The 25787-nt window shown below is 65.2% G+C and overlaps 2 protein-coding genes across 3 annotated transcripts in view; both read right to left on the minus strand.

Annotated features, from left to right (window-relative positions):
* Positions 1-12472: 12472 nt before the first annotated feature.
* Positions 12473-15100, minus strand: MAFA (MAF bZIP transcription factor A). The gene has a single exon (XM_019932278.3). The coding sequence runs from the start codon at positions 14749-14751 to the stop codon at positions 13723-13725; it is 1029 nt and encodes a 342-aa protein (XP_019787837.1). The 5' UTR covers positions 14752-15100; the 3' UTR covers positions 12473-13722.
* Positions 15101-22311: 7211 nt separating this feature from the next.
* ZC3H3 (zinc finger CCCH-type containing 3) overlaps positions 22312-25787 on the minus strand; it is an 80532-nt gene continuing 77056 nt past the window's right edge. The window contains exons 10-12 of one of the 2 annotated variants that reach the window (XM_033842970.2): positions 25434-25618; positions 24458-24846; positions 22591-22758 (exon numbers count right to left, since the gene is read on the minus strand). In XM_033842970.2, the coding sequence (XP_033698861.1) occupies positions 22727-22758; positions 24458-24846; positions 25434-25618 (606 nt within the window). In that variant the 3' untranslated portion in view covers positions 22591-22726. Of the gene's footprint in view, positions 22759-24457; positions 24847-25433; positions 25619-25787 lie in introns of both variants that reach the window. The other variant, XM_033842971.2, reaches the window with a different exon arrangement.

Here is a 25787-nt window from a genome sequence, read left to right on the forward strand (position 1 = left end):
TCTCACAGGCTTGAGTGGCATGTGTCCTGAACACAGCCTGGCGAGGCTGAAGGAGGACGCCCTCATCTAGGAAGGGCAGTGCAGGGTGTGGGCCCCAGGGGCCTGGGAAGATGTTTGGTAGAGGCTGGAGGTTCTCAACAGAGACTCAGTGGGCTCTGGGGTTCCTCTGTCTCCTGATGTCACCATTTGTGTGGGGGAACCCAGGCTAGAGCTCTGCCTGATCTCTGACCTCTATCCCAGATGGCTTATCTCAGGCACACAGTAAGGCCACACTGTTGAGGACCCCAGTGCCTTCTGCCCAGCTGGGCCTCGTAGGTGACAGAGACCTGGAGGCACAGGCATGGGGAGGAGAGAGACTGGCAGTGCTGGGGCTGGGTGGGGGCAGAGGCTAGAACCCTGGGGGTGTCCAGGGCCTCTGAGGAGGGTCTGAGGGGCTGGCAGCAGCTCCCTAACATGTGGGGCTGGGGCAGGGTCCCCAGGTGTCTGCCCGGCATGACCCTGCAGTGACCGAGGCTCCCCCAGTGCGTGCCTGCGCCCCCCATGCAGCCAGAGTGGGCCTGGAAATCGCTGCTGGAAGGTCACATCCCAGCAGATTCAGAAGCCCACCAGCCACGCCGTACAGCCAGGAGCCCCCACAAGGCCCTGTGGGGAAGCAGGGAGGCCAAGCGAGACCCAGACGGGAGCCCGGGGCGCCCTGGGGAGGGAGAGAGGGGGTGCACTGTCTTGAGGCGTGCAGCCTCATCCTGGCTCTAGTCGGGGTGCCCTGGGCCCCTGGCCCACCCTGGGAGGGAGGCCCCACCAACCCTGGGGAGCTGAGAGCCTGGCGTTCCCCAGACAAGCGAGGCCAAGGAGGACCCCTGCACCGAGGGGTCAAGGGCTGGAGGTCGGTCCCAGGCAGAGGGCAGAGCTGTCCCGGCTGAGAGGGCCAAAGGCTGGTACACCCCCGCCTGCCCATCCCTGCAGCCATGGTGGGCGCTGGGAGTCAGATACAATTACTCACTCCGTGCATCATAATTACCGCAAATAGCCCATTAAAGGAAATTACCATCAATATGATATTAGCAGACAGCGGGGAAATGAAGAAAGAAAAGTGCTTATTCTCCCATTGTCCCCCTAATGGGGACAGGGGATGCGGAAGCAGTGACACCCCCCTTCACTGACCTGCAGCCACGAGGGAGCCTGCAGGCCCAGGGCCGAGGCCTCGATTGGGGTGGGCCTCACACCTGCCCAGCTGCCAGAGGCTCTGTCCGCCCCCTCCCAAAGGCAGCTCCAGCTGGACCTGGCTGGCTCAGGCCGCCCTCCACGGGCCTCCCCAAGCCCTTCGCTAGGGCCCTCCCACCCTCCCACCTTGGGGAAAGCCCTGCAATCGGAACGGTCTGAGCTCTCGCAGCCTGGCTCAGTGTGGAGACACCAGGGCCCCGTCAAGTCCTGGGAGCCCAGACTTCTGTTAGACATGGCGGTGAGGGCAGGGGTGTCACTTCTTGGTGTTTCCCAAAAAGTGACCAGAATGACAGAGAAACAATAGAGAGAGAGGTGGTCCGTGGGACCAAGAGCACAGCAGAGCCAAGAAAGCCGGAGAAGGGACGCCCAGCAGGAGAGAAGCCAGAGGTTCTGCTCTGGGCCTGGGGCACCAACATCTGTGGTCAGAACCACTGGCCGCCCTGTGGCCTCTGCCAGCCACAGGGGACCAGAGACCTGCTGTTGGGGAAGCTGGCTGTGGGCACGGATCGGGGTGGTGGTGGTGGTGGGGCGTGTGGTGAGAGGACGCCTCTGTTTGCAGAGCACTGAGTGTCCCCTGTCTTGGCAAGCGGAAGGGATGTGATGACTGATGGCCAGGAGGCCACCTGTACCCAGGAGGTACTTGCAGGATGAAGGACCCCATCAGCGGACACAGAGCAGAGAACTGGCCAGTGGGGGGTGGCCTGACCCCGCCCTGTGCCCCCGCCTGTTTGCCAGGCCCCCGCCTGGGCTCACTCTGGTGGTAGCAGGTGAGGCGCGGACTTCAGTCTTGGGGAGAGATGGCGGTGGGCGGGGGTCGCAGACGGACAGTGGCTCAGGGCGCCCTCAACGCTCAGAAGAGGGCGGGGATCGAGAGGGAGGGTCTCAGCACTTTTTTTTTTTTTTTGCGGTACGCGGGCCTCTCACTGCCATGCCCACCCCCCCCCCCCACCGCGGAGCACAAGCTCCGGACGCGCAGGCCCAGCGGCCATGGCTCACGGGCCCAGCCGCTCTGCAGCATGTGGGATCTTCCCGGACCGGGGCACGAACCCGCGTCCCCTGCATCGGCAGGCGGACTCCCAACCACTGCGCCACCAGGGAAGCCCGGGTCTCAGCACTTCTTGAGCAACCCAGGCTACCTGGAGGGAAGCAGGAGCCAGAGAACAGCTTAGGGGGCAGCCGTGTGTGGGCAAGGTGATCTCTGTACGGAGAAGGAACAAGGGGCTGGAGGGGGGCCTTACAAGGTCAGTCCATCTCGCCACCCCTCTTTCCTTTGTTTTCTCCTTTCAACACCTATTTATTAAGCACCCCCTCTGTGCCAGGCACTGGTGTCAGCTCTAGGAAGCCAAGAGTGGAGTCACACAGACCCTGCCCTCCTGAAGCAGATATTCTGTGGTCAAGAGAGACAGTAAATCGAGCAGTAGGTATATTAGAAGGTGACAGGAGTCCAGAGGGAAGCAAGCGTGGGAGAGGAGAGGGGAGCATTGGGGACCCCAGTGATGATACAGGTTTCTCGAAAATGCAAGTGCAAGATTTGAGGAGGGCTCTGAAAAGAGGAGAGAAGGGGAGAGATGTGAGAAGGTTCTGGTGGGAGAATAACAGTTTGGAGTTGCCCTGTAGCTTTCTACAGCATCCATGTACCTATCCAGCCATCCACCCACCCACCCAGCCATCCATCCACCCATCCATCCATCCCCCATCCACCCACCCACCCATCCATCCATCCATCAATCCACCCAGCCATCCATCTACCCATCCATCCATCCATCCCCCATCCACCCACCCACCCACCCAGCCATCCATCAGTCCACCCACCCATCCATCTATCCATTCATCTATCCCCCATCCATTCATCACTGTATTCGTCCACGCATCATCCACCATCCATAGATCCTTCTATCCAGCCACCATCCTTCCATCTTGTCACCTGCCCATCTCTCCTTCCATCTTCCTAGTCACCCATCCAGTTTTCTGTCTGTCCGTCCAGCCAGCCAGCCTACTCATATTTATCAAGTGTCTTCTCACTCCAGGTGGCCAGTCCTGACTCCAGGTTCCAGCTGCTACCCCAATAGTGGTCTGGATTGTGGTGGTAGGAGTCTTGGGGTCTAGACCTGGACCCTGGATTGTGGGCCTGTGGCTAAAAGTCATGCTTTCCTGGATCATAATCTCGACATGGCCCTAAGTGCCCTGTCCATGCACCAGATTTTCTGAACTCAGCTTAATTCAGCTCCCCAAACTCAGTAGGAAGTGCTGAGAGATGGGAACGGGACTGTCCCCCAAGAATAACCCCTGGTGCACAGGTCTGGACAACGGCAGTGGAGGGACAGACCTAGATTGGAGGTGGAGGAAATCTGAGGCGCAGACGGCTGGGCACCTCTGCATGTCCCTCCTATGCTTCTTCCCTGCCCACCTCCCACCAGGACCAGGAGCCTGGCGCTAAGCTCCTGCAGGCGGTGGCTTCCACAAAAGTGTCTATGGACTGGGGACAACCCCTTCTGCAAACCCTGCCCCAGTGCACCTGGAGAGGCATGTCTTGCTCCATGCCCTCCCTTCCATACAGTGCCTCCTCTGCCAGGAAGCCTTCCCAGACTGACAGAGAACTTGCCTTTTCTCATTTGTCCCTCACAAGGACCCTGTGTGGGCAGGGGGAGCTCTGTCCTTTTTACCGATGAGGTGACTGAGCCCACAGAAGTCACTCCCTCCCCCCACTTCCATCTGGTGAGGGGCAGAGCTGGAAGTAAAGTCAGGCCTGGCTCCAGCCTTGGTGTGGATGGTGACTGGGGCAGGGGAGCCTGCAGAGGTGTCCCTCCAACCCAACCCGGCCTTTAGGCTGGGCCTCTGCCCACCCCAAACTGCCATGACCCACTTCCAAGGCATGGGCAGCCCCTATTCCACTCTAGAGAAGGGTCACTGAGGCCTTTTCTGGCTCACCAACCCCAGGCAGAACCCTCCACACCACCCCGTGCTTCCTGAGCCCTTGGAGTGTCATGGTGCTGGTGGGCTGTCTCCAAGCGCCCACAAAAGTGCCCGAGGGGCTGCCGTTCGGGGGCACCCAGACCAGCCTCCTGCCTTGGCTCTCTTGGAGGGCTGGTGGGATGGAGGGAGGGGCTCTGATCACTGTGGGGGTGGAGGCTCTGGGGCCAAAGTTAACCTCACTACACCCATGGGGGACATCTGTGTCACCCCCAACCACAGAGGAGACTGATGCTAGAACGGGGCAGCCGTTGGCCCAGGTCTCACCCCAGGCAGCCTGGGGAAGTGCATGCCCTCGCACGGCACCCCCAGAAACCGGAGGGCTGAGATGATGGCCGGTCAGGAGGAACAAGAGGCTGAGGGGACCATCCACGCCTCCGCCGTGGCTGTACCTGCCCCATTTCATCCCCAAGCAAACCAGGGGAGCAGGTTCTATTATCATAGTCCCACACTCCCGCTGGGAGGACTGAGGACTCTTGCCCCTCTGAACTACAGCACAGGGGAGGGAGAGAGAACTCAACGGCCTGGCCAGCCTCCTCCCTGCACCTGGTGGTGGCCTCCAGCTCCATCCCCCAAGATCTGTCCCTAAGTACGAGAAGCGGTTGGGGGGGGCGGCCTTGCCCTGTTCCCACACCAACCAGGCTTCTGTGACCTGCCTTGCTCCCTCTCAGCCCTCCCCCAGCCCCTCCCCTGCAGCTTTGTGGGCCCCACCTCCCCTTCAGGCCCAGCCAGGCACCTCTGCACCTGGGCACCTGCTGCTGCCTCTGTCGGGAGGGCTCTTTCCCTCTCCCCTCCCCCCCGCCCTCCCCTCCCCCTGCACCCCCCCTCCCTTCTGCTCCTCCCCACCCAGCTGCGCTGTCTCCTGTGCCCACCTCACCTCGCTCTCTGACTTACTCTATCATTTACTTATTTAACTTGCTGACCGGCTCTCTTCCCAATAGAGCAGAGCCCCCCCACCCAGCTCTGCCCCTGCAGCTCGAGGTGGCGGCAGTGCTCACACCGGCCCACCCTGGAGTAACAGGTCCCAGGGCTGTGCTTCCACGAGCTCTGTGTACTGATCCATGTACGTGCCCTGCAGTGACCCAGCCAGAGCGTCTCACCCACTGACACACATCTGGAAGGGCCACTTTTTGACACCTGCCACTCACACCCACAGTCACGAAGTCACGTGCCCCACCCTGGGAAGGCGTGGCTCCCACCCCCACGGCAGCACTTGAGGAAAGCCTGGGCCGGTGGTGGGTGCAGGCCAGGGAGCCCTGCCACCTTCCTCCGGTGCCCCTCTGGCCACGCCCCAGCCCCCTCCCAAACCCCAAACGATGGGGTCCCCCGAGGATAGGGAGGTTTCAGCTGTGTGGCGGCCCCAGGCAGTGGGGGTGGAGCTGGGGCTGAGCCAGTGGCCGCATGGGGTGGGCGGGGCTCCATTCACCACCGTATCTGGGGGGGATGAGTGTGGGGCCAGTAGGAGCTGGCAAGCGGGATGCTGGGAGCAGGTGGGAGTTAGCGGGAAAGGTGAGGAAGGAAGAGGCACCTGGGACAGGAATCAGAGAGCCCTGAGGCCCCAGGGCTACAGTCAGATCCCTCAGGAGCTGGGGGTGAGGGCACTGGGGAGCCACAGGCAGCTCCTGCCTGGAGTTGAAGAGGAGAGACCAGAGGCACGAGGGAGAAGCTGGGGTCAGGTCTGGGTGGACCCTAACCATGGCCAGTGGTGTTTAAAACCCCTTGTGTCTCAGGGAAGTAGTGGGCTGTGCCCCCTGCCAGGGCCAGGTCGTCAGCTGCTCGCTGGGGCACCTGTGCCCTGCAGAGAGCTTGAGGGGGCCCCGCCCCTGTCCCCTGGGTCTGACACTGCGGGAGAAGGGGCAGCGGAACTGTCCTTAACAGAGGGACTGGCCACTGCATCCTTGTCGACTGGCCTCTGGGGTCCAGCTGGGCCCCACTGAGCGACCTTGAGGACAGTCCCTCAGCCCAGCGCCCATCCAGGACCATTCCCAGGAGGCCATCGGGCGATCTGGAACCTGGCACATGCTGGACACTCCACCGTGGCATTCCTGGGCCCCTCTCTGAGGACAGGGTGGGAGGGAGGAGAGTCAGGGGAAGGCCCGTGGGAGAGGAGTGGGGGGGCAGCCTCCTAGGGGCTGGGCCCCGACTGAAGTGATGCAGGTGTCGAGGTGGAGTCGCAAGGGACATGGCCAGGGCCACAAGGCAAGAGGCCAAGGCACCCGCCCTGTGGGGACCGGGAAGGGAGGGAACGGTGGGATGGGGGGCAGAGGCAAGTCGGGGGGCGGCAGAGCGTGGCTCTCTGGGAAGGCAGTGGCCCGGCGATGGGGAACAGTTCCCCTTGAGGCCGGCATGGCCGATCCCAGCTGGCCTCAGGACACCTAACGGGCGTCAGCCAGCAAGCGCTCCAGAGGCAGGGAGGCCAGTGTGGAGGAAGTGGCAAGGCTCAGGGTAGTGCCAGGGCCCAGAGGGCTAGGAGGAGGGCTGCTGTTGCAGGCAGCTGGAGCACGCCTTCCGCACGCTGCTCCCATCAACACTGGGCCGAGGTCCCACACCCACAGTCTGCTTCTTGCAGCACCACCCCCTGACTCCTGGGGGCGTCTCCCTGCAGCCCCTCCATCCTCCCAAACCTGTTTCCTCCTGCGATCCAACCCGGCCCCCAAAGAAAACCTTCTGGTCTCCACACCCCCTGCCCTGTTGCTTCAGCCCCGAGCGCCCTAGAAATGCTGGTTCTTGCCGCCCTGAGGTTCAGGGCGTCTGCATTTTAGCAGGATTCTAGCTTGGCGCCCGAGTCCTGAGAATGTTCCCGACCCGTTCTCCTCCCTAGGCGAGGACGCCAGGTCAGCCCGGAAGCTCCCTGAAGGAGGGGGTGGAGGAGGAGACGGAGGCGGGAGAGCGCGCCCGGAGCACTCGGTCTGCCCCTCCCCTGCGCCTGCCCCTCCGCGTCCCCTCCTCCGCCCCCGCCTGCCAGCCTTCTTTCCTCCGGGGTCGCGGCTAATCGGCTGTGACAACTCGAGCCCTCAGCAGCTGAGCGGTGTCACCGCGAATTAGGCCGGCGCTGAGCCCGCCAACGGCAAATTACTCGTCGCTGCTGCGCTGGGGCCGCGGGCGAGGCTGCGGCGGTGGCGGCGGGAGCCTCGTGAACGGCCCAAGGGCAGGTGTGCCGGGAGCTCGGCGCCAGCGAGGGTGTGGTGGGAGCGAGGGGTGCCCCACAGCGGCCCTGCCCGCCTTGCCCTGCCCTCCCCCGCAGCCCAGCGCTCCCAGCACTGCAGCCCCCGCCGGTCCGGTCCTTCCAGCTCCCGCCCTTCTGCCTTCCCCAGCCCAGCGCCCTCACCCCCAGGTCTACGCCCACCTTCTCTAACTTTCTTCCCAGCCCCGTTGTTGATCTGCTCTCCTTTTAGCAAAACTTCCCCCACAGTGACCTGGGCCCACTGTCCCACTTCCCGGGCCCCAGCGCTGCCCCGCCAGCTCACCAGCAGCAAACGCAGGACGGCCCTTCCGCCTCCTCTGCTGGTCCGGCCCCCAGGCTGGAGGGCAGCCTCCCACCAGAATAGGACCCCCAGGCAGTGGGCTGTCTGTCGTGTTCCCAGTTCTGTCCTCACCTTCTAGAATAGACCTTAGCACACAGCAGGTGCCCCATGAATAGTCTTGAGTGAATGAATGAGTCCCCTCCCCCTGGAGGAAAGGCAGACTTTTCTCCAGGCTGGCCCTCCTTCGATCCGGTGTGGTGTCCCCGTGGTGGCCAGGCGGGCTGGGCTTGTATCTGGGAGAGCAGGGGTGAGACCAGCCTCCCTGCACCCCAGCAGGGCCTCCCTGGCCCGTGGCCAGACTCTGTGGCCTCAGGAACTGCTGACAGTGTAGCTGGGCCCAGGGAGGTGACAGAGCTGGTCCTGTGGAGTCAGAGCCGCAGGCAGGGCTACGGGCTGTGCGGGGGGGCAGCTTTGGACCTCCACGGGACTGGTGGCCCTTCCCTGTCCCCCACTGTCCCCTCAAGTGCTGGGGACAACGCAGCCTGTCATCTCTGTGGCCAGCTCAAACCTGCCACTTGTCTGCCTCCCGGAGCGGCTAGAGGTGAGAAGACCCAGGCCCACTGGGGTCTGGGTGACTTGTCCTGATGCCCAATGCTCACCCTGTCCCAAGTCCCTCGGCCTGGGGCCAGAGAGTCCCAGGGCCGGTGCCACGGGGTGCTTTGACCCTTCCTTGGGCCCCAGGCTCCCAGCCCTGCCTGGTGGGCAGGTCACACAGCCCCGGCCCCACCAGTTCCCCACAGGTCAGTCTGCAGCTCGGAATCCTTCACAGCTCCCTGCGCCCTTCTAGGCCAGGCCCGCCCGGCATCACGCAGGCCCAGCCCGGGTCTGGACCTGGTACCCGCTGAGAGAGTGAATTCTGGACATGGAGCCCCCAGTCCAGTGCAGCTGGTGATGGTTCCCACTGGGGCAGGGCCTGGCCTTTACCACATGGCGGGGGCGCGAGGTGAGCCTGAAGAGGGCTCTGCTCTTGGTCCAGGCAGCGGGAGGAGGCCTCCATCCGGGAGGGCATCTGGAGCCGCACTAGTGGCATGGAGGACCCAGGCTGGCCAGAGGGAGAGGACAAAGGGGCAGGTGGGGCAGCCGTGGGGCCCGGAGCCGGGCAGTAGCGGAGGGTGGCACTGCCCTGGGGTGGCCAGTGTCAGAGCTCATGAGGTCACAGGGCCAGGACGTGGGGTGAAGGGCCTGGGCCTGGGACAGGAAACCCCCGCGGTCCCGCGTGTGTCTGTGCAGGTCCCGCGTGTGCCGTCATGGGTTCCGGGATCCGTGTGCTCCCGGGCACGTCCAGTCCTGTGTGTGCGCGTGTACGTGGGTCTGTGCATTTGCACGTGTCTCAGCCACGCGTGTGGCCGTGTTTATCTGCGTGTGCGCCCATCCTGGGGAGGCGGGAGGCCAGGGAAGAGGACACCTTGGCCTTGGCCGGCCCCACCCAGGAGCAGCTATAAATAGGAGGCCGGGGCGGGGCCAGCGGACAGCCATCGCTGCAGAGGGCTGGGCTGGTGTGGAAATGGAGAGAGGCGGGGGAGGGGGCGCTGCGGACTGTGAGCAGAAGTGGGGGCCCCAGTACCGAGCAGCCCTGGGCATCCCCTAGGGCCAGCAGCTGGGGAAGGGGCCCAGGGCCCGCCTCGGTCCCCTCGAATCCCAGCTCAGGGTTTTTCCCGGAATCCTTAACCAGCTGGAGGACGAGGGCAGCAGCTGTGCCGTGTTCGCATGTGTTCGGGGTGTAGGGATCCTTGCACGAGGGGAAAATGAGGCCTAGCTGGGTGCTCTGTGTGTGGGGTGAGGGCCTGTAATGCAGGGGCGGAGCAGGGCCTGGATGGGGTGTGGGGTGCTGGGGCCTCAGCTCAGGCAGCCTCCCTGGGCTGGGAGCTGGGGCTGTCGGTGCAGGGGTGGCCCTGGGGATCCCAGCAGTCGGCAGCGAGCGGTGGGCCAGGGCGGGGGAGAGGTGAGGGAGGGGGAGAGGGACTCCATCCTGCCACCCACCATCCGCAGTGGGGCAGCCATGCAGGGGAGGGTGTGGGAGCCACAGCTGCACTGTTATCTACACGTGGATCTGTGTATGTCGAGTGTAAAGAGTGTGCACGTGTCCAGTGTGTGTGTATGCTGCCCTGTCCTCTCCAGGGCCACGGGTCACAGTCCGCTCACTCAGCCCCCAGGCCTCCGGAGGGCGACTCCTGGGCCCTCTGGGAACACGACGTCCTCATGCTGCCTTCCAGGCTGCCCCAAATCTGCTCTAATGTCCTAGACCGCCCCTACCCCGAACCGCCACCCCCTCCTTTCCTCCAGGCACTCAGCCGCTGCTGTGTGTGTGGGTGATTGTCTCTCCCTTGGAATGCCAGGTGAGGGCTGTCCTTTTGGTCCCTGCTGTGGTCCCCACTGGGCCTGGCACAGAGTTGGGACTCCAGCTGAATGAAGTAACGAAGGAATGAAGAAGGGATCCCCCCAGAGGCAGGGGCAGGGGCAGGGGGTGGCCAGGGTGCTTGGGGCCCCAAGGCCGCTGCTGCAGATTCTGCCTGTATGCTGGTTCTGGGGAGCCCCCTCCCGGAGGGCAGAGGATGGAGGTGTGAGCTGACAGCGTGCGAAGCTCTGGGATGGGCCCTGCCAGGAGTGACCAAGGCAAGGGCACCACCATGGCCCCCTGAACATCCAGGCTGGCACAGCAGCCCAGGGACCTTGGCATTGAGTGGAGGCTTGTCCTGCAGCCTGGACACTGCAGTCACCCCTACCCCAGGCGGGGGCCCTCGCTGCCCCGCCAGCTCCCTCTCAGACCCGTCCAGGTGGCTCCAGGGATCTCGGTGCTGCCAGTGCCCTCCCCACACCTACAGGGACACAAGTCCCATCACACTCATACAGGCAGATAGAGACACACCTGAGCACTGGCTGTCACACGCCCGAGGTCCCCCTGCTCTCGCGGCCCCAGGCCCAGTGAGGTGGAGTCGCTCCACCACGCACCTCCCTCTCCCGCCCCCACCCCTGGGCCCCGCCCCGCCCCTGGCTGCTGCAGCACCTCCCTCGTGGGCAGAAGCTCCGCCCCCAGCACCTGCCCGACAGCGCCCGGCTAGGAGGAGGGAGCAGGTAGGGGGCCTAAGCTCTGCACTCCTGGAGGACTCAGAGGTGCTCCAGGGGCTCAGAGATGCTTTCCACAGGCTGGCTGCTTTCCTGCAGGAGTTCGTGAATCCCCTGAAAGCTTTTCGGAAAAGATCTGTCTCTAAACACAAAAATAAGCGCTCCTCCTGCCTCCCCCAATAACTTCCCTGTCCTCCGTGTTCATTTGTCTTCTCCATCTTATCCTAGAGGGAAAACCAGAGGAAAGAAGAGGTGGGGGAAGAAAGGAAGGAAAAAGAAAGAGGGAAGCAGGGAGGAAAAAGCAAAAGAAAATAGAAGAGGAAAGGGAAACCAAACCCAGAGCTCAGCCCCTCGCTCAGGCCCGCCCTGCAGAGGAACCCAAGCACTGGGGCGCGGGGGCGGGGGTACTTCCCGAGCCTCCCCGCCCCACCCCAGCCCCACTGCCCGGTCCAGGCCCCGAGTACTGGGCTCTGAGAGGCCTGGGGTGCTGGAGGGAGAGGGATGAGCGCGGCTCCCTGCCCACCAACCCCTCCCCGCAGAAGAAGACCGACCGTCAGGCTGCCCGGCCCTCAGCCCTCCATCCGCTTTCTCTGCCCGGAGGATGGCTCTCCAACGGCCCCTCAGGCGGTAACAGTGGAAACTAAGGCGCCCTCATCTAAACCAGCCAGAGGACCGGCCCTCGCGCGCACCCGGACTCCGGGCCCCTCGCGTCGGCAAGAGTCTGAGCCGCGGGGCGTCCTGAGGTTGGCTGGGACCCGCCGCGTGCTCCCCACCCCCTCGCCACGCTGCAGTCTCCCCAACTGCTCCCCTTAACTCGCTCCCCCACGCCCACACTTCTCCTTCTCTCTGCACCAGCGTTTTTGCCCGCGGAGAGGGCAGCTTGCTCCCCTCCCTGGGGCTTGGAGGACTCAGCCCCTGGGTTTGGGGATTTCGCTCAAACCCTCACGGAGACCCAACCTCTCAGTTCTAAGTTTCATTCTAAGGCAAAGAGGGAGGGGGCAGCCCCCGGCTTTTCTCTGCCTTGCAGACAGAGGCACTAAAACAAACTCAGGCGACATCCTCGCGGGACCTGCAGCTGTCCCGGCCCCGAGGAGGAGCCTTGCTGTCCCCAGACAGAAAAGCGGGGAGCTTGGCAAGTTCCGTGGCAAGCTCTTCTCCAAATGTGCAAACCGCAGACTTCACCGGAGTTCACTCCACCCCCTCCCGTCGTGAACAGAGGTAACAGTCAAGTATCTTACGGCGGCCCCAGGTCTCAGCGTGAAGTTCCCAGAGGTGCCGCCCTCCCTGGTGCCCTTGCAGTCCGGGCCTCGGCCCTTCAGGTGGGAGACCGCAGGCTCAGAAGAGCTGAGGACGGCACTTGCCACCAGGACGCATCGGCGCTGTGTGTGGGGTCACCCCCAAGGACGGCCTCACGCACCGGGCCGCGTCCTGCCTTAGTGGGGCCGGGGCCGCCCTGTGCGGCCCTCCTCCCAGTGGGGCAGCCCAGGGGCGGCAGGGCAGGTGCCTGCGGGTCGGGCCCTGACAGCAGCCTTTTTTAACAACTCTGGTCAGTCTCTCCCTGTCGGCCCAGGCGGGTCACCCAGAGCTAAGGCAGGGCCCAGTTCAGGGACCTCCTTTTCTTTCTATTCAGGAAGAAATATGGCAAAAACGAAAGCCACGTAAAAACCAGCCAGGCTCCAGTGATTTTTGGATCTAAACCGATTTATTTTGTGTGTGTTTTTCTCTTTCTTCAGTTTCGTAGCAAAAGGAAAAAGAACCCAACGAATACAACAACACAACGAAACTTGCAACGAATTGGAGTCTCCTGCGCCCAGCAGAAGCAGGTGCTGGAGGAGTGCAGGATGGGCTGCGGTCCGGGGCCGGGGGCCTGCAGGGGCCGGAGCACCGGCCTCCCCACCCCCTCTTCCGGCTACTCCAAAAAGTGATCAGCTCTTAAAAGAAGAATCCACAAAAAACGAAACACATTTTAAATTAAAATAAAAACACTTTCTCCACCCGCCCCCATGCCAGGAGATTCAGGCGAAACCTCCTCTTTAAAAAAATTGTTTTTCTGCTAGAAATACTGTGCATTACTTTTTTTCTTTCACTTCTCTTGAGGGTTAAAATAAGATATATTTTCGCGGGAGTCATAAATACGATCTGGTGCATAGAGAAATAGCAGCTCGGGAGTCTGGGCCAGCTCCCACCCCCCTCCCCCCGTGGAGTACAGTAGGGCAGCAGGACTGAACACAGCATGGATAATGCTCCTCGGCTTCAATCTCTAGGGGACGCCAGTGGCAGGGTGGGGGGCAGGCAGGCAGGAGGGCAGGCAGGGGCCAGGCCCCTCCGAGCGAGCGACACATGCTGGGACACGCGACGTCCGAGGGCAACCCCGGCCGGGAAGCAGGGAGCTTCCTCTAAGGGTTTCTTTTCTAATCACCGAACAAAACAAATATAAATACTTCGAAAATAAGACCGCTTTAAAAAGGAGTAGAAAAGGGCGGGGTAGGGAGGCCAAAAGGAAGTAAACGAAGGAGCGCGGGGCGGCGGCGGAGGCCCTCGCGGCGGTCCGGGTGAGGTCGGGCGCAGAACCGCATCTCACGTATGTACAAGCGGACGCCAGGAAGGACTTCGACCCGGCCCAACTCTCCCGGGAATCGCCGCGCTCCGAGCAGAGGAGTCGTGGCAGCGTCAGGACGGTCACCCGGTAAGGTGCGCGGGCCGGGAGCGAGGAGGCCGCGCCGCGCGAAGGGGCTTCCAGTCTGGAGCCTGCAGACGTCGCAGCGGGTCTCGCGGGGCCGGCCCGGCCGGAAGGCGGCGGCGTTAACGCGGGCGCGCGCGCGCGCGCGGCGGGCGCCTCGGCCCGGCCATGCGTCCTCGCCCTGGGCCGCGGAGTCCGAGCCGAGGCCCCGGGCCGCCCGCGCGAGCCTCATCTCGGCGGCGGCGCGGGCTCGGGGTCCGGTGCTCACAGGAAGAAGTCGGAAGCGCCCTTGGCCCCGACTCCCGGCGAGGACTCCCGCGGGAAGCCGGCTCCGCCCGCGCCCCCGGGGCCGCCCCGGCCGGCCAGCTTCTCGTATTTCTCCTTGTACAGGTCCCGCTCCTTGGCCAGGCGCCCCACCTCCAGCTTCAGCTGCTCCACCTGGCTCTGGAGCTGGCACTTCTCGCTCTCCAGAATGTGCCGCTGCTGCACCCGCTTGAAGCGGCATGACTGAGCGTAGCCGCGGTTCTTGAGCGTGCGCCGCTTCTGCTTCAGCCGGATGACCTCCTCCTTACTGAAGCCGCGGAGCTGCCTGTTTAGCTCGCGCACGGACATGGACACCAGCTGGTCGTCGGAGAAGCGCTCCTCCAGACGCACGTGGTGGCCCGTGCCGCCGCCGCCATGGCCCGCGCCGCCGTGGTGGTGGTGGTGGTGATGGTGGTGGGCGGCGTGGTGCGTGCCGTGGTGGTGGCCGGCGCCCATGTCGTCCGCGCCGCCGCCGCCCGCATAGCCCTGGCCCCGGAAAGCCTCGTAGGCCGCGGCGGCCTCTGGGTGGTGGTGCGCACCGTGGTGCCCGGTGTGGTGGCCGCTGCCGATGAGCGCCTCCACCGCGTCCTCAGGCGTCAAGTTGAGCGCCTCGGGGTTCAGGTGGTGCTGGTAGCCGCTCATCCAGTACAGATCCTCCAGCGCCGGCTTCCCCGAGGCGCCCCCGACGGCGCCGGGGCCCCCGCTTGCCGGCCCCGGGGCAGCCCCGGCCTGCGCCGCGCCGCCGCCGCCCCCCGCGCCGCCGCCGGTGCCCGGGCTGGGCGCGCAGAAGCTGGGCGAGGAGGGCACGGAGGAGCAGGGCGTGCTGAGCGGCGTCGAGGATAGCGAGCCGGGCGGCAGACGGTGGCAGAAGCGCTCGGCCTCGGGCGGCTCCTTCTTCACCTCGAACTTCATCAGGTCGAAGTCATTGACGTACTCGATGGCCAGCGGGCTGCTGGGCAGCTCAGCGCCCATCGCCAGCTCCGCGGCCATCGCCCGGGGGGGCCCGCCGCCTCGCCCGGCTGAGCCCCAACAGGAGGCCGGGGGGGGAGCCACGGGCCTCTCCCCCCCCTTCGCTCCCCACTGGCGGCGGGTCCCTGCGGGGGCGGCGGCGAGGGCGCGGGCTCCTAGCTGAAGCTCGCGGCGAAAAGTTTCACGCAGCCAACTCAGGGGTGGCCACCGGGGACGCCGCCGGGCAGCCCTGGGTCGCTCCCCGGCGGGTGCAGGCCGGCCGCGGTCCCCTGTTCCCGAGCCGGCGGCCGGGCGCTGGCCCGGCGGGTGGCGGTGCGGCCACCGCCTCCGGCTGCTCGGGTTCCCCTCGCTCCGCCCGCGTACAGCCCGGCCCCGCCTCCACCGCCGAGCGCCGAGCTGTGCGCTTCCCCCTTATAGTGCCGGGCGCCTGGGCCCGCCTTTATGGGAGGGGTACGCGCCTCCGGGCCAATCGGAGCCCCAGACCCGTCGCTCTCATTTGCCTATCCCCATGGCAACCCGGAGCCCAGCTGTCAATCTCCTGCGGGGAACAGCTGTGGGAAGGGGTGGTGACCCGCCGCCAGGGAGAGGAGGGGCAGGGCCCTCTGGTGGCCGCCTCGGGGGACTGCACGGGCAGAGGGCGCGGGGCGCGCGGGGGGCGCGGGACCGGGCCCGAGGCCTCCGAGGCCTCGCGTCCGCGACGGGGCGGCCACAGAGGCTCGGGGAGCAGGGGGTGCTCCTCGGTGCCTCCTTCCCCTGCAGTCCAGCTGGCCGTGACCCAGCAGCCTCTTCCCAGGTTTCTTTCCGGCCGGCCGGGAGCCCGCGTCCAGCCCCGCTAGCGTGGTGGCGCCGGGACATTCCGGTCTCCCGACACAGGTGACACTGCGCGGCCTGGCCGGGCGCTGCGCGGGAGCGCCGGTTATTTTTAGCTCCGCGGTTCAGGCGGGTTCAGGAATTTAGTCAACAAAGTTGCTGGCACCTTCGTGCGGCGGGATCCACCCGGCGGGACGCCCGACTCCAAGGGTGTGCGGCGCAGATGGGGAGGGAGTCGCGCGCAGGCCGGCGAAGTGGGGGCGCCAGGGACCCTAATACCGGGGCCTGAGCCGCGGGACGGGTGAGGCCTGGGGCTCAGAGGGCCGCTAGGCTCGCACCGCATTAGGCGTCCGGGCTCCAGCTGCCCACCTGCGCGGGTCTGGCCTCTTGGCAGGGTTGTGGCGCAGAGCTGGGCGGGGGCGGGGATTGGGGCGGCGGAGGTGGGGAGCCTCCAGTGCTAGGAGAAACCGGGAGGGCTGGGCTCAGGGAGCGGAGGTGCGCCTATTGCCCAGGGCGTGGTGACTAGGTAAAGAACTGTGGAGCAGTGGGTGCGCCCAGAGCAAGGGGCGGTCCCTGCCACGGCCCTCCAGGGTCAGCTGAGATGGGAGGGCGTGACCCAGAGAGGCCCCCAATCCTCTATACTATTATGTGACTTTTATAATTTAAAAACTCAGTCTTAAATGCAACCATGTATGCGCATAGAAGCAAAGGTCTGGAGGGACTGTGGGCAAGACGTCACCAGGGACAGCCTAGCCACGTGCTGGGCGCGTTTATCCCCCAGGGTTTTTACCTTGTTCCTGGCATGAGTATCTAATATTTTATAATAAGAAAAGTGTCATACAATGGGGAGTGAAACCGCACCTCTTAAGATGTCATGGGGGTGACCCGGCCCCATCTGCACAGTGGGCACCTCTTGCCCCTTCCTCCTTTCCCCCACGTCCCTCTGGGTGGGGCTGGGCTGTGAGGCAGGGCCATGCGGAGAACAAGGACCCGTCCCACAGGGATGGCCCAGCAAGTGGCAGAACACAGGCCCCAGGCGGGGGGTCTGGGCTCTAGGCCAGATGCGTTGCCAGGTTTGGGGCTCCCTTTTAAGCCCTCGGCGTTCAGAGGGAGGCCACAGCGCAGAGGGGTGATGGCGAGCTGGCGGTACGTCTGCCTGTCCCAGGGGGAGAGCGCGTCTGCATTGGGCTGCTGTGTCTGGACACCTGGCCTCTGCCCCTCACACTGTGGCTCCAGCCAGGCCGCTGGACCAGCCACGGGTTTGGTCCCAAGCTCAGAAGGGTGCTGGGGTGGAGCCAGGCTTGTGCACGTGGGGGCCCTCCTCACAGCTCCTGGCCTCAGGCCGAGGGGCACTGACCTACAGCCGTGCCTGGGCTCTGTGGCACCCCCAGTCCCGCCCAGTCGTCTTGTCTTGTCCTGAGACATGCAGTAAGGCCCATCCCAAGCCCACCCTGAACCCCCTCGAGTCCTCTGCTCAGCCACACCAAGTCAGGGACAGTTCCTGCCACATCCAGCCCCAAAACGTGATGCTGGAGGATGCTGGGCCCCGCCCCAGCCCAGAGGCAGCCAGCCCCTCACTCAGTCACACACACAGGTCGTTCATTCACTTCCTCCACTGGGGGAGGGGACCCAGTGCAAGGCCTGCTGCAGAGACGGCATTCAGAACTGGGGAGAGGCACGGGGGCCTTCGGGGCAGCCTGGGACCAAGTAGGGTACCCATGTCCCTGACGGGCTTAAGCACCCGGTAAGCTCCCTGGTCCTGGACTTTGCCTCGGGGTCGGACTGGCTTCCTAGAAGGTCTGGGCCAGCAGGCCTGGCCTCAGCTCCTGGCGGTCCCCAAGCCTGGGGAGCCCTCAGTCTGCTCCCTGACTCTGCACGGTCTCAGCTGAGCTTTCGTCTCTCGTTAGTCACAGCCAGGCAGGTGGGAAAGGGGCCGAGAGTCCCCGTATGCAGGCCTTGGAGGGCTCGCCGACCACCCAGCGCCCTGCACGGTGGGCAAGACAGGCTCTCCCAGCCCAGGGAAGGGGCCGCCCCTTCCTGACTCAGGTGGTGGGCTCCAGGCTGGCTCCTTTCTCTTCAAACTCCTCTTTGCCACTTGCTGGCCTGGGGTGGGGCAAGTTCAAGGAGGCGCTCACAGCAGAGTCTGGGGAGCAGAGGCCGCGAGGGACCAGGGTCCATCCTGTCTGCCAGGAATGGCTGGTAGAAGGCCACAGAAACAGCATACAGGTGTGCTCTGTGCCCTGGCCGTGGCTGTCTTCTCAGCTCCCTGGACGGTGGAGGCTGGGAGAGATCACACCAATGCCATGTTGCCCAGAAAAGGATCACTTTCTTCCCATCCACCACCACCACCACGTCTTCTGGGGGCCTCTCACACCCACCAAACAATCAGCACCTGAACCCATGGAACTCCACAGGGAGCCCCGTGGGGCTCGTCATTAAATGTGCCCCACGAGCCTTTACTGAGCACATTCTGTGCGCCAGGCTGCCTGCCCGCGGGCAGTGTCCACTGCCTTTCACCAGGGAGGTGGCCCTGGTGTGTGGGAAGCGTGATGCAGCCAATACTGTGCTCATGGGCTCTGCAGTGGACGTTTCTCTCTGACCCCGACAGCTGGGAGGACTTGAAGGCTAGAGCGACTGGACAGCTGACAGCTGGCAGATGACGGGGGCTGTAGCTGGACTGGCGCCTCCACACGGCAGCTGGCTGGTTGGGCTTCCTCGCAGCATGGTGGCTGGTTCCCAGCGGGAGTGTCCGAGAGCCTGGCGGACATGCCTGGCATTTTTGTGAGGTGCGGCAGTGCTCAGCCCACATCCCATGGGGGCACAGACACAGTCTCCTACAGGTCACGTAGAGGAAAAACACTACACTGGTACAGCATCTCTGGCAAATACAGTCTACCAGCGTGGGGATGAGAGCAGGGAGTAAACCATAAAATAATAAGCAAATTATCTGTTTCCCACTGCCGTGCAGGAAATCACCACAAGTCCAGCATCAAACGGCATCTTTATTGTCTCAGCGCCGTCGTCAGGAAGCCCGCGGGCCAGGGTCTCAAGGTCGGGGGTGCGTGCGTGCGTGTGTGCGTGCGTGCGTGTGTGTGCGTGTGTGTGTGTCTCTCTCTCTGTCTAGTCTGGAGGTTCCTCTGGGGAAAGAGACCCCCAAGTTCCCTCAGGTTGTCAGGACCATTTCTCGGAGTCTGAGGGACCAAGGCCCTGGGCTCAGGGGGCTGGAGGCCGCCCTGGCTCCCTGCACCCCATGACTGCCCCAAGGTGGCCAGGCCAGCGACAAGAGCCTCTGGAGGAGCCCCGCCCACCCGATGCGGAGGGGCCACCACAGCAGGTGAGAAAGGGGAGGGTCCAGGGGGCTTGGCCTGATGTTGGGGGTGGTCAGGCGCCTGTGGGCCACCTCTGGGGACCACAGGGCCGCCCATGGGCAGTGCTGCGTCAAAGTCCCAGCTCAGCACCCTGGGCTCTGGGCAAGCCCTGTTGCAAGGGTTAAACGCTCCATCACAAAGTGCGGTGCTGCAGGGTCCGCACGGCCTGCTACCGAGCTGCCTCACGGAATTCACAAGGTGAAGCCCCAGGACTCCCGTCCCCGAACAGCTGGCCCAGGCTCTCCAGGCTGGGGCCAGAGGTGCCGCTCGGCCTGGGGCAGGGCGCAGCTGAAGGCCTCTGCTCAGCCCCACTCCCTCCCTCCAGGGATTTCTTCCTGAGCTCAGAGCGCTGCGGGTGCTCTCCCCACCCAGGGCCTCACCAGTGCTCAGTGAGGAACAGGGTCGCATACTCTGCGGGGTGGGCGGTGCCTCCCTGGGGAAGGGCTCAGGCCGCCGGAGCGCCACACACGCCCCCTTCCAACTCCTCCCAGCCCCCAGGAGAGGCCGGGCTGTGCCCAGGCAGCACCTCCTCCGGACTCCACGTGGGAGCCACGTTCGCGGCCCCCAGGCCTCCCCAGTGCACCCCCCACCTCGGATGCCTCGCCTCCCCTGGGGCTAGGGGCCCAGATTCTGAGGACCCTCGTGTGGTGGCCCAGGCCCATGCCACCTGCGGGTCACCTGACCTCAGGCCTCACCTAGAGGGTCTGCCCGCCACGGCTCCCTGTCCTTGGAGTCATCATCTGAGAGGCTGCACGACCTGCCTCACTAGAGCAAAGGGCAGTTCACAGGGTAGCGGGCGGGGGGTGCACAGGCCTGAAGAGGGCAGTGGGCTCCTGACAAGGCAAGAAAGGCTCCAGGAGGCCCTGCCTGGGCTCCACAGCCCTCACGCAGGCGGGGCTGCTGCACGGCAGTGGGGCGGCAACCCACGCCTTCAACCTCGGGGCGCCCAGTGGCCTGCCCCTTAGCACGAGGAGCCCAGAGTGACCACTGCCCCCTCCTCCTGCCTGGGAACAGAGACCGACCAGGCTGAGCCTGAGGCTGACAAGGTCCTCAGGGGGTCACAGGGGCTGGAGGGTCCCCAGGACACGGGCCCAGAGCAGCCGCTGGTGGGGCAACTCCTCTTCCCGGGGTGCCCAGCCCTTCCTGAGCCTTCCACGGTGGCCTGCAGCTGTCAGAGCGGCTGCTTCCGGGCGGTGGGCTGTACCGTGGGCAGTGGGGCCAGGGCACAGGTATGCACGTGGAGGAGAGAGCGGCTGGGGAGAGTAGCCTCCGGAGAGCAGTGGCAGTCCCAGGCAGGCGGTGGGCATCCAGCTGCCCACGGGTCTGTCGGGAGCCCCCGCCATGGACACACCTGCTCACCTCCTGTCCAGCTGGTGCCCACCTTGCAGTCTCAGGGGCGTGTACCCTCTTTTACCGTGGAGGGAAGTACAGGGAGGTAGTGAGCAGGTGAGGGTCTGAGCCGGCCTCTCAGATCAGGAGGGACCAACAGCTGTGTCCCCGGTGGTCTCCTATCTGCCCAGGCGGAGGAGGGAGGATTTATCCCCCGCCCTCCCATCATCGAAAGTTTGCCCGCTGTGGTGGCGCTGACTGTGGGCTTCAAGAGGGAGCCTGGGGAGGATCGCCCGTCCTAGCCGGGAGGAGGAGCCGGGCAGCGGGGCAGGTTGCATCTCCGGCTCTTGCAGTCTCCCCTTTGTCATCACTTAGCCCAGGATCCTTGGCCCCCGCCGCACCAATCCACGTCTCCTCCAAGGCCCTGGGCCGAGGCCACCACCGAGAGACCCGAGGGGTGGCTGGATGAGGATACGGGCTCTGCCAATATCTGCCCGCAGGGCCAGGCTGGGGAAGCTAGCTGGCCCACAGCTGGTCCACTCAGTTCCCTGACGGGCTGGGGGCCCTTTTGTATAATTAATTAATTAATTAGTTAGTTAATTATTTTTCTTGGCCGCATTGGGTCTTCGTTGCCGTGCGCGGGCTTTCTCTAGTTGCGGCGAGCAGGGGCTACTCTTCATTGCGGTTTGCAGGCTTCTCATCGCGGTGGCTTCTCTCGTTGCGGAGCACAGGCTCTAGGCGTGCAGGCTTCAGGAGTTGTGGCACGCGGGCTTCAGTAGTTGTGGCACACAGGCTTAGTTGCTCCGCGGCATGTGGGATCTTCCTGGACCAGGGCTCGAGCCCGTGTGCCCTGCACGGGCAGGCGGATTCTCAACCGCTGCGCCACCACGGAAACCCCTGGGGGCCCTTTCTTCACAGCTGGGTCTGACTCCAGAATCCACCATCCTGCCGAACTGGCAAACGTCAGGCCCCAGCGATCAGCACGAGACGACAGGACCCCTGCTCTGCTAGACTGAACAGCGCCACCGCACGCTGACGCTGGGCAGGACCCTTGCCACGAACTGGCCTTGGTTCTTGTCACCTCTGAGCTGCTGCAGGGGCGCGCCATCACACAGACGAGGGCTGGTGGAGAGCAGGACCCCCGGGTGCTCACCCTGGCCTCCCGGGGCGGAGTGTCCGTCCCTCCCGTGCCGGGGCTGGGCCGAGGGGCCTTCGTTGGCCAATGCGAGGCACTGGCCATCGAGGATGGAGTGTGGGCGGAGGCCCGAGCTGCACCCACACGGGTGGCCCTCTTACCCTTCAGCCAGCGCGGCCCTTTCAACCTGGGCCCAGAAGGAGCAGGTGGAGGACAAGTGGCCGTGCAGCTGACCCGACTCCTGGCAGAAGCGTGAGGCTGCAGGCTGGGGAGCAAGGGGCCCCCAGCACACGGGGTGGTTTGTGATGTGGATCCCGGGGCGGCCGCCCCAGAAGGGGGCTGCTGGCACACGCTCGCCAGCGGAGCACAGCTCACTTCCCTGGGGGTGAGGGGTGAATACCCTGAGTGGCCATGCACCCCTCCAAGCCTGGGCAGTGGCATCCAGCAGGGGGCCAGGCCCTGTCCGAGGCCCCCGTGCTCTCCGCCAGGGCTCCCCAAGCCCAGGGGCCAGAGACACTGCCTCCTCCCTCGGGCCGCCCTGTCCCAGGCCAGGTGCCAGCTTGGGGCAGGTCCTCTGGCCCCAGGCGGTGGCATCCAACATGCAGGCAGGCCCCTCCTGGGTCTCTCCCAGCCACAAATCACACTGGCCTAGCCGTGGGGGACAGGCTGCCCCAACCCTCTGAGCCATCTAGGGGCGGCAGGGAAGTGGCCCATGTTCCTGCCCGAAGGCACGGAGGGGCTGTGCCTCCGCCTCACCAGGGCCAGGTGGGCAGGTGGAGAATGAGTGGGGGGCCACTGGAGGGGGGTCTGTGGCCTGCCCCTCACCTTCCCCTCAATCTCAGGCCTCCAGGCCACCCTGGGGTGGCACCCCTGGGGACGCTCTGGGGCCTCTGGGCAGGCCGGGCAGCGGTGGGGTGGCAGTCAGGACAGCCACGAGGACACAGGACAGAACCTTTATTGCTGAACACAAAACACCCGCCAGGGAGGCCTGCCCGGCAGTCCCTCCCTGGGCAGGAGGTCTGCGGGAGGACCGGCGTGGGGGTGGGGGGGCGCGCATTGCATGGCCGCTGCCGCACCCACAGTGGGGACGGGCCTGGGGGTGAGCCCTGCCGGGCACCCCTCGGGGCAAGGCTGAAGAACCCGGGGTGGGTGGGTGGGTGGAGCCCAGCCCGAGGGAGGTGAGGCCTGGGCACTGATCACGCAGGGCTGAGAGCCAGGCGGGCAGAGCGACGGCCCTGCAGCCCCTGGGGGGGCGCTCTGTGGCAAGCGGTCCCTCCTCTGGGGCGGTGGCGGGCAGTCTCCTTCCTCTCCAGGGATGAAGGGCTGAGGTAGGCGTGGGCCGGCTCCCTGGGCCTCACAGACGGGGTTTGATGTGCAGCGATTTCCCTGTTCCGAGAGGGGCAAAGGTCAGGCACCAGGAGTCCCCCAGCCAGGAGGAATGCCCCCCCTCCCAAAGCTTCTGGGTCAGGGACCGCTAGCAATGGGGAGAGGGGCTTTGACACCATCGTCCTCTCGTCCACCACCCACTGCCCTCCCTGGGGTCCGGCGTCTAGCAGGGTGCAGGCCTGGCCTGTGGGGCTGAGAGCTCCCCTGGGTGGGGGAGCAGAGGCCTGCCAGGTGGGATAGCCCCTGGGGAGTGGGTGGGTCACGGCGGGAGCCACAGCAGTGTCCAGGCTGAGCTATAAACACCAGATGCAGGCCGCCTGCACGCACACACAGCACAGGCTCGCACCTGGACAAGTCTGAGGCTGCCAGACGGAGCCCCTGGCGTGAAAAGCCAGGGTGGGTGTGAGCAGTTGCTGGGTGAGGGGCGGGGCTGAGGCCCCTGTGCAGGGTGACATGCCGGGGCGGGAGGGGCGCGGTGGTAGAGGCTTCCCACAGCAGAGCAGGCTCCTGCCCTGTGTGGCCCACGCTCACTGGGTGCCAATGCCCCTCCCCTCCTGTGAACACTCCAGGCCAGCAGCCCCGCTGACCACAGATGCCTCTGTGTGGCTGCCCATCGGCACGGCACTGTCCACGTGCCCCCTGCCAGCCCGCCTCTCCTCCTGGGACCCCACTTCAGGGCCGAGGACCCCAGTCACTGGCTCAGCTAAGCCAGTGCCTAGAGGTCAGCCCAGCCAGCCAGGGCCCCCGGCCTGCAGACTCCACCGGCCTCTGCTCGAGGGCCTCGGCCCCCCTCTGCCTGTTCTTCCAGCTCCTGGGAGGTCAGCAAGGCCTGAGCAGGGAAGGAGGCTGATGGGGGCCCCCAGGACAGTGGGGGTCTGCAGCCTCTCACCCACCCTGCCTGCTTCCTCTGATTCTGGGGCTGGTTGCAGGGCTCCTTATCTTACTTTAAAAAAAAAAAAAAAGAATTTTCAAAGGTGGCTGCCTCGGGCTGTCTGCTCCCTCCCCCCGTGCCCCAGTGTGTCCTCCCGATGGAAGGAGCTGGTGACCAGCCAGGCAGGGTGGGCGGGTGGGGGGCCCGGCCGCAGCCTGGCGTCTGGGACGCGGTGGCTTGAGCAGGCGTGAGCGAGCTCAGCAGAGCTGTTAGCAAAGGCTGCAGCAAGCGTCTTCCATTAACGCTACGACCGTGAAATATGACAATAAAATGACGGCCGTATGGTCGCAAATTTGCAGCCCGCCGAGCTGCGTGGGGTTTATCGTCACTCAAACGCGCAGAGAGCTGTAAAATGTTTACAGAAAGGGTCGTTTGCAGCCATAAAATCCTCTTTTCTCTCCTAAACAAGGCTGAGTGGAGCCATTTACCAAGCCCCAAATGTTCATCGGGGGAGAGGGAACATCTGTTCTCTCCAGGAGCCTGCAGTGATCTTCCAGAACAAATGAACAGAAATGGGTGCTTTCTAATTAAATCAGCCCTCGGCTGGCGCGGTCTGTGCAGGCGGCGCTGCTGTGCTCGCACCTCGCCGGCCCTGGCCCTGTGGGCCCCCGCAGGTGCACACCTGCCAAGCCAGGGACAGGGCACGGCAGCGCCCAGCCCACGCCAGCTCTCCGGAACCATCCAGGCCCCGCCTAGAGATTCTGACCCAGTGGGTCTGAGGCGGGCACTGCAAGAGTGCAGCTGCGCTCCGGCGGGCGGGTTGCCTACCTGAGTCCTTGGTGGGGCTGCTCCTGGGGGTCGGGGTCCTGGGCTGGCCTCCTGGGCTTGGCGAGGACTGCAGGGAGATGAAGGAGGGCAGCCTGCAGAGGCTGCCGGAGCCCGTCCCCGCCGAGGCAGCCTCCTCCGGCACAGACAGCTCCTCCAGGTCCAGGGGCAGGGAGGCGGAGGGGGAGGAGGGGGAGAGGCGGGAGGGGGAGGACGGGGGGGAGGAGGGGGAGGGGGGCGAGGAGGAGGAGTGGGAGGAGGAGACGGAGGAAGAGGAGGCTGAGGCTGCAGCTAAGAGCCGTGGGGAAGGCGGGGTGGAGGCCGAGCCGGCTGCCGCGGAGGTGGGGCAGCTGGACATCTGCCTGGTGGGGCGATGGGCGGCCAAGGACTTCCTGCGGGAAATGAAGGGGAGCAGAGGCGTGAGGGTGGGCGGCCGGCCGGCCACCTGTATACTGCCTGTCCCGGCGGCAAGGCTCCCGGCGCCGCCCCGCCCCGGCAGCCATCAGGCATCACCGTGCGGGTTCAAGGCTGGCCCTCGGCCCAAGGACAGGCTGGCGGCGCTACAGGACCTGCAGCAACGCCACGCTGACCCTGTCCTCACTTTCTGCAGCCTTCCTCATGCACACGGGCTCCCACATTCACAGGGGGGTGAGCACAACAGGGGCCACAGCCGTGAGCATCACCTGGGACCCTCCCCTCTCCTGGGGACTTGGAGGGGGCAGCTGAGAAGCCCCCACCTTCCTCCCCAGGGCGGGGGCTGGGCAGCCCTGCATGGCTTGGTCTGGGCCAGGGATGCCCTTGGCTCCGCCCAGCCTGGGGACCAGTGGGTGGGACACCTCGAGGTCACTTGATCGACTCTGGACTGAGGTTTCTTTTAGGGTCTGAAGCCCACAGAGCTGGGTGGCGGCGGGGTGGGGGGCTCCTTCCTGACCACCCCCCACCCTGCGCCTACACATGCAGCGCCCACTGTCCCCGTCACCTGGGCCCGTGGCTGGTGGAAGCCCTGCTCCTGGGGGGCGTGATGTTGGGCTCCGGGGCCGGGGCTGTGGCTGCCCGCCGGCCGAGGTGCCTCTGGTTGCGGTGGGGCAGCTGGCACTGGGCGCCCCGGGGGCAGACGCCCCTGCGGGAGAAGTCGGGACACAGCAGCGTGTGCTTCCTCTTGCACTGCGGGGAGAAGGGGTGTGGCTGGGCAAGCCAGTGGAGGCCTCTGCGCCACTGGGGTGGCCCTGCCTGCTCCGCCCGCTGAGGCCTGGACCAAAGGCTTCCCGTTGGGGGACTGAGGCCCGAGGGCCAGAGTGGCCCCGCAGCCCACGCCCCACCCATCAAGAAGGGC

The sequence above is a fragment of the Tursiops truncatus genome, chromosome 17 (genome assembly GCF_011762595.2).
Source record: "Tursiops truncatus isolate mTurTru1 chromosome 17, mTurTru1.mat.Y, whole genome shotgun sequence".
NCBI lineage: Eukaryota > Metazoa > Chordata > Mammalia > Artiodactyla > Delphinidae > Tursiops > Tursiops truncatus.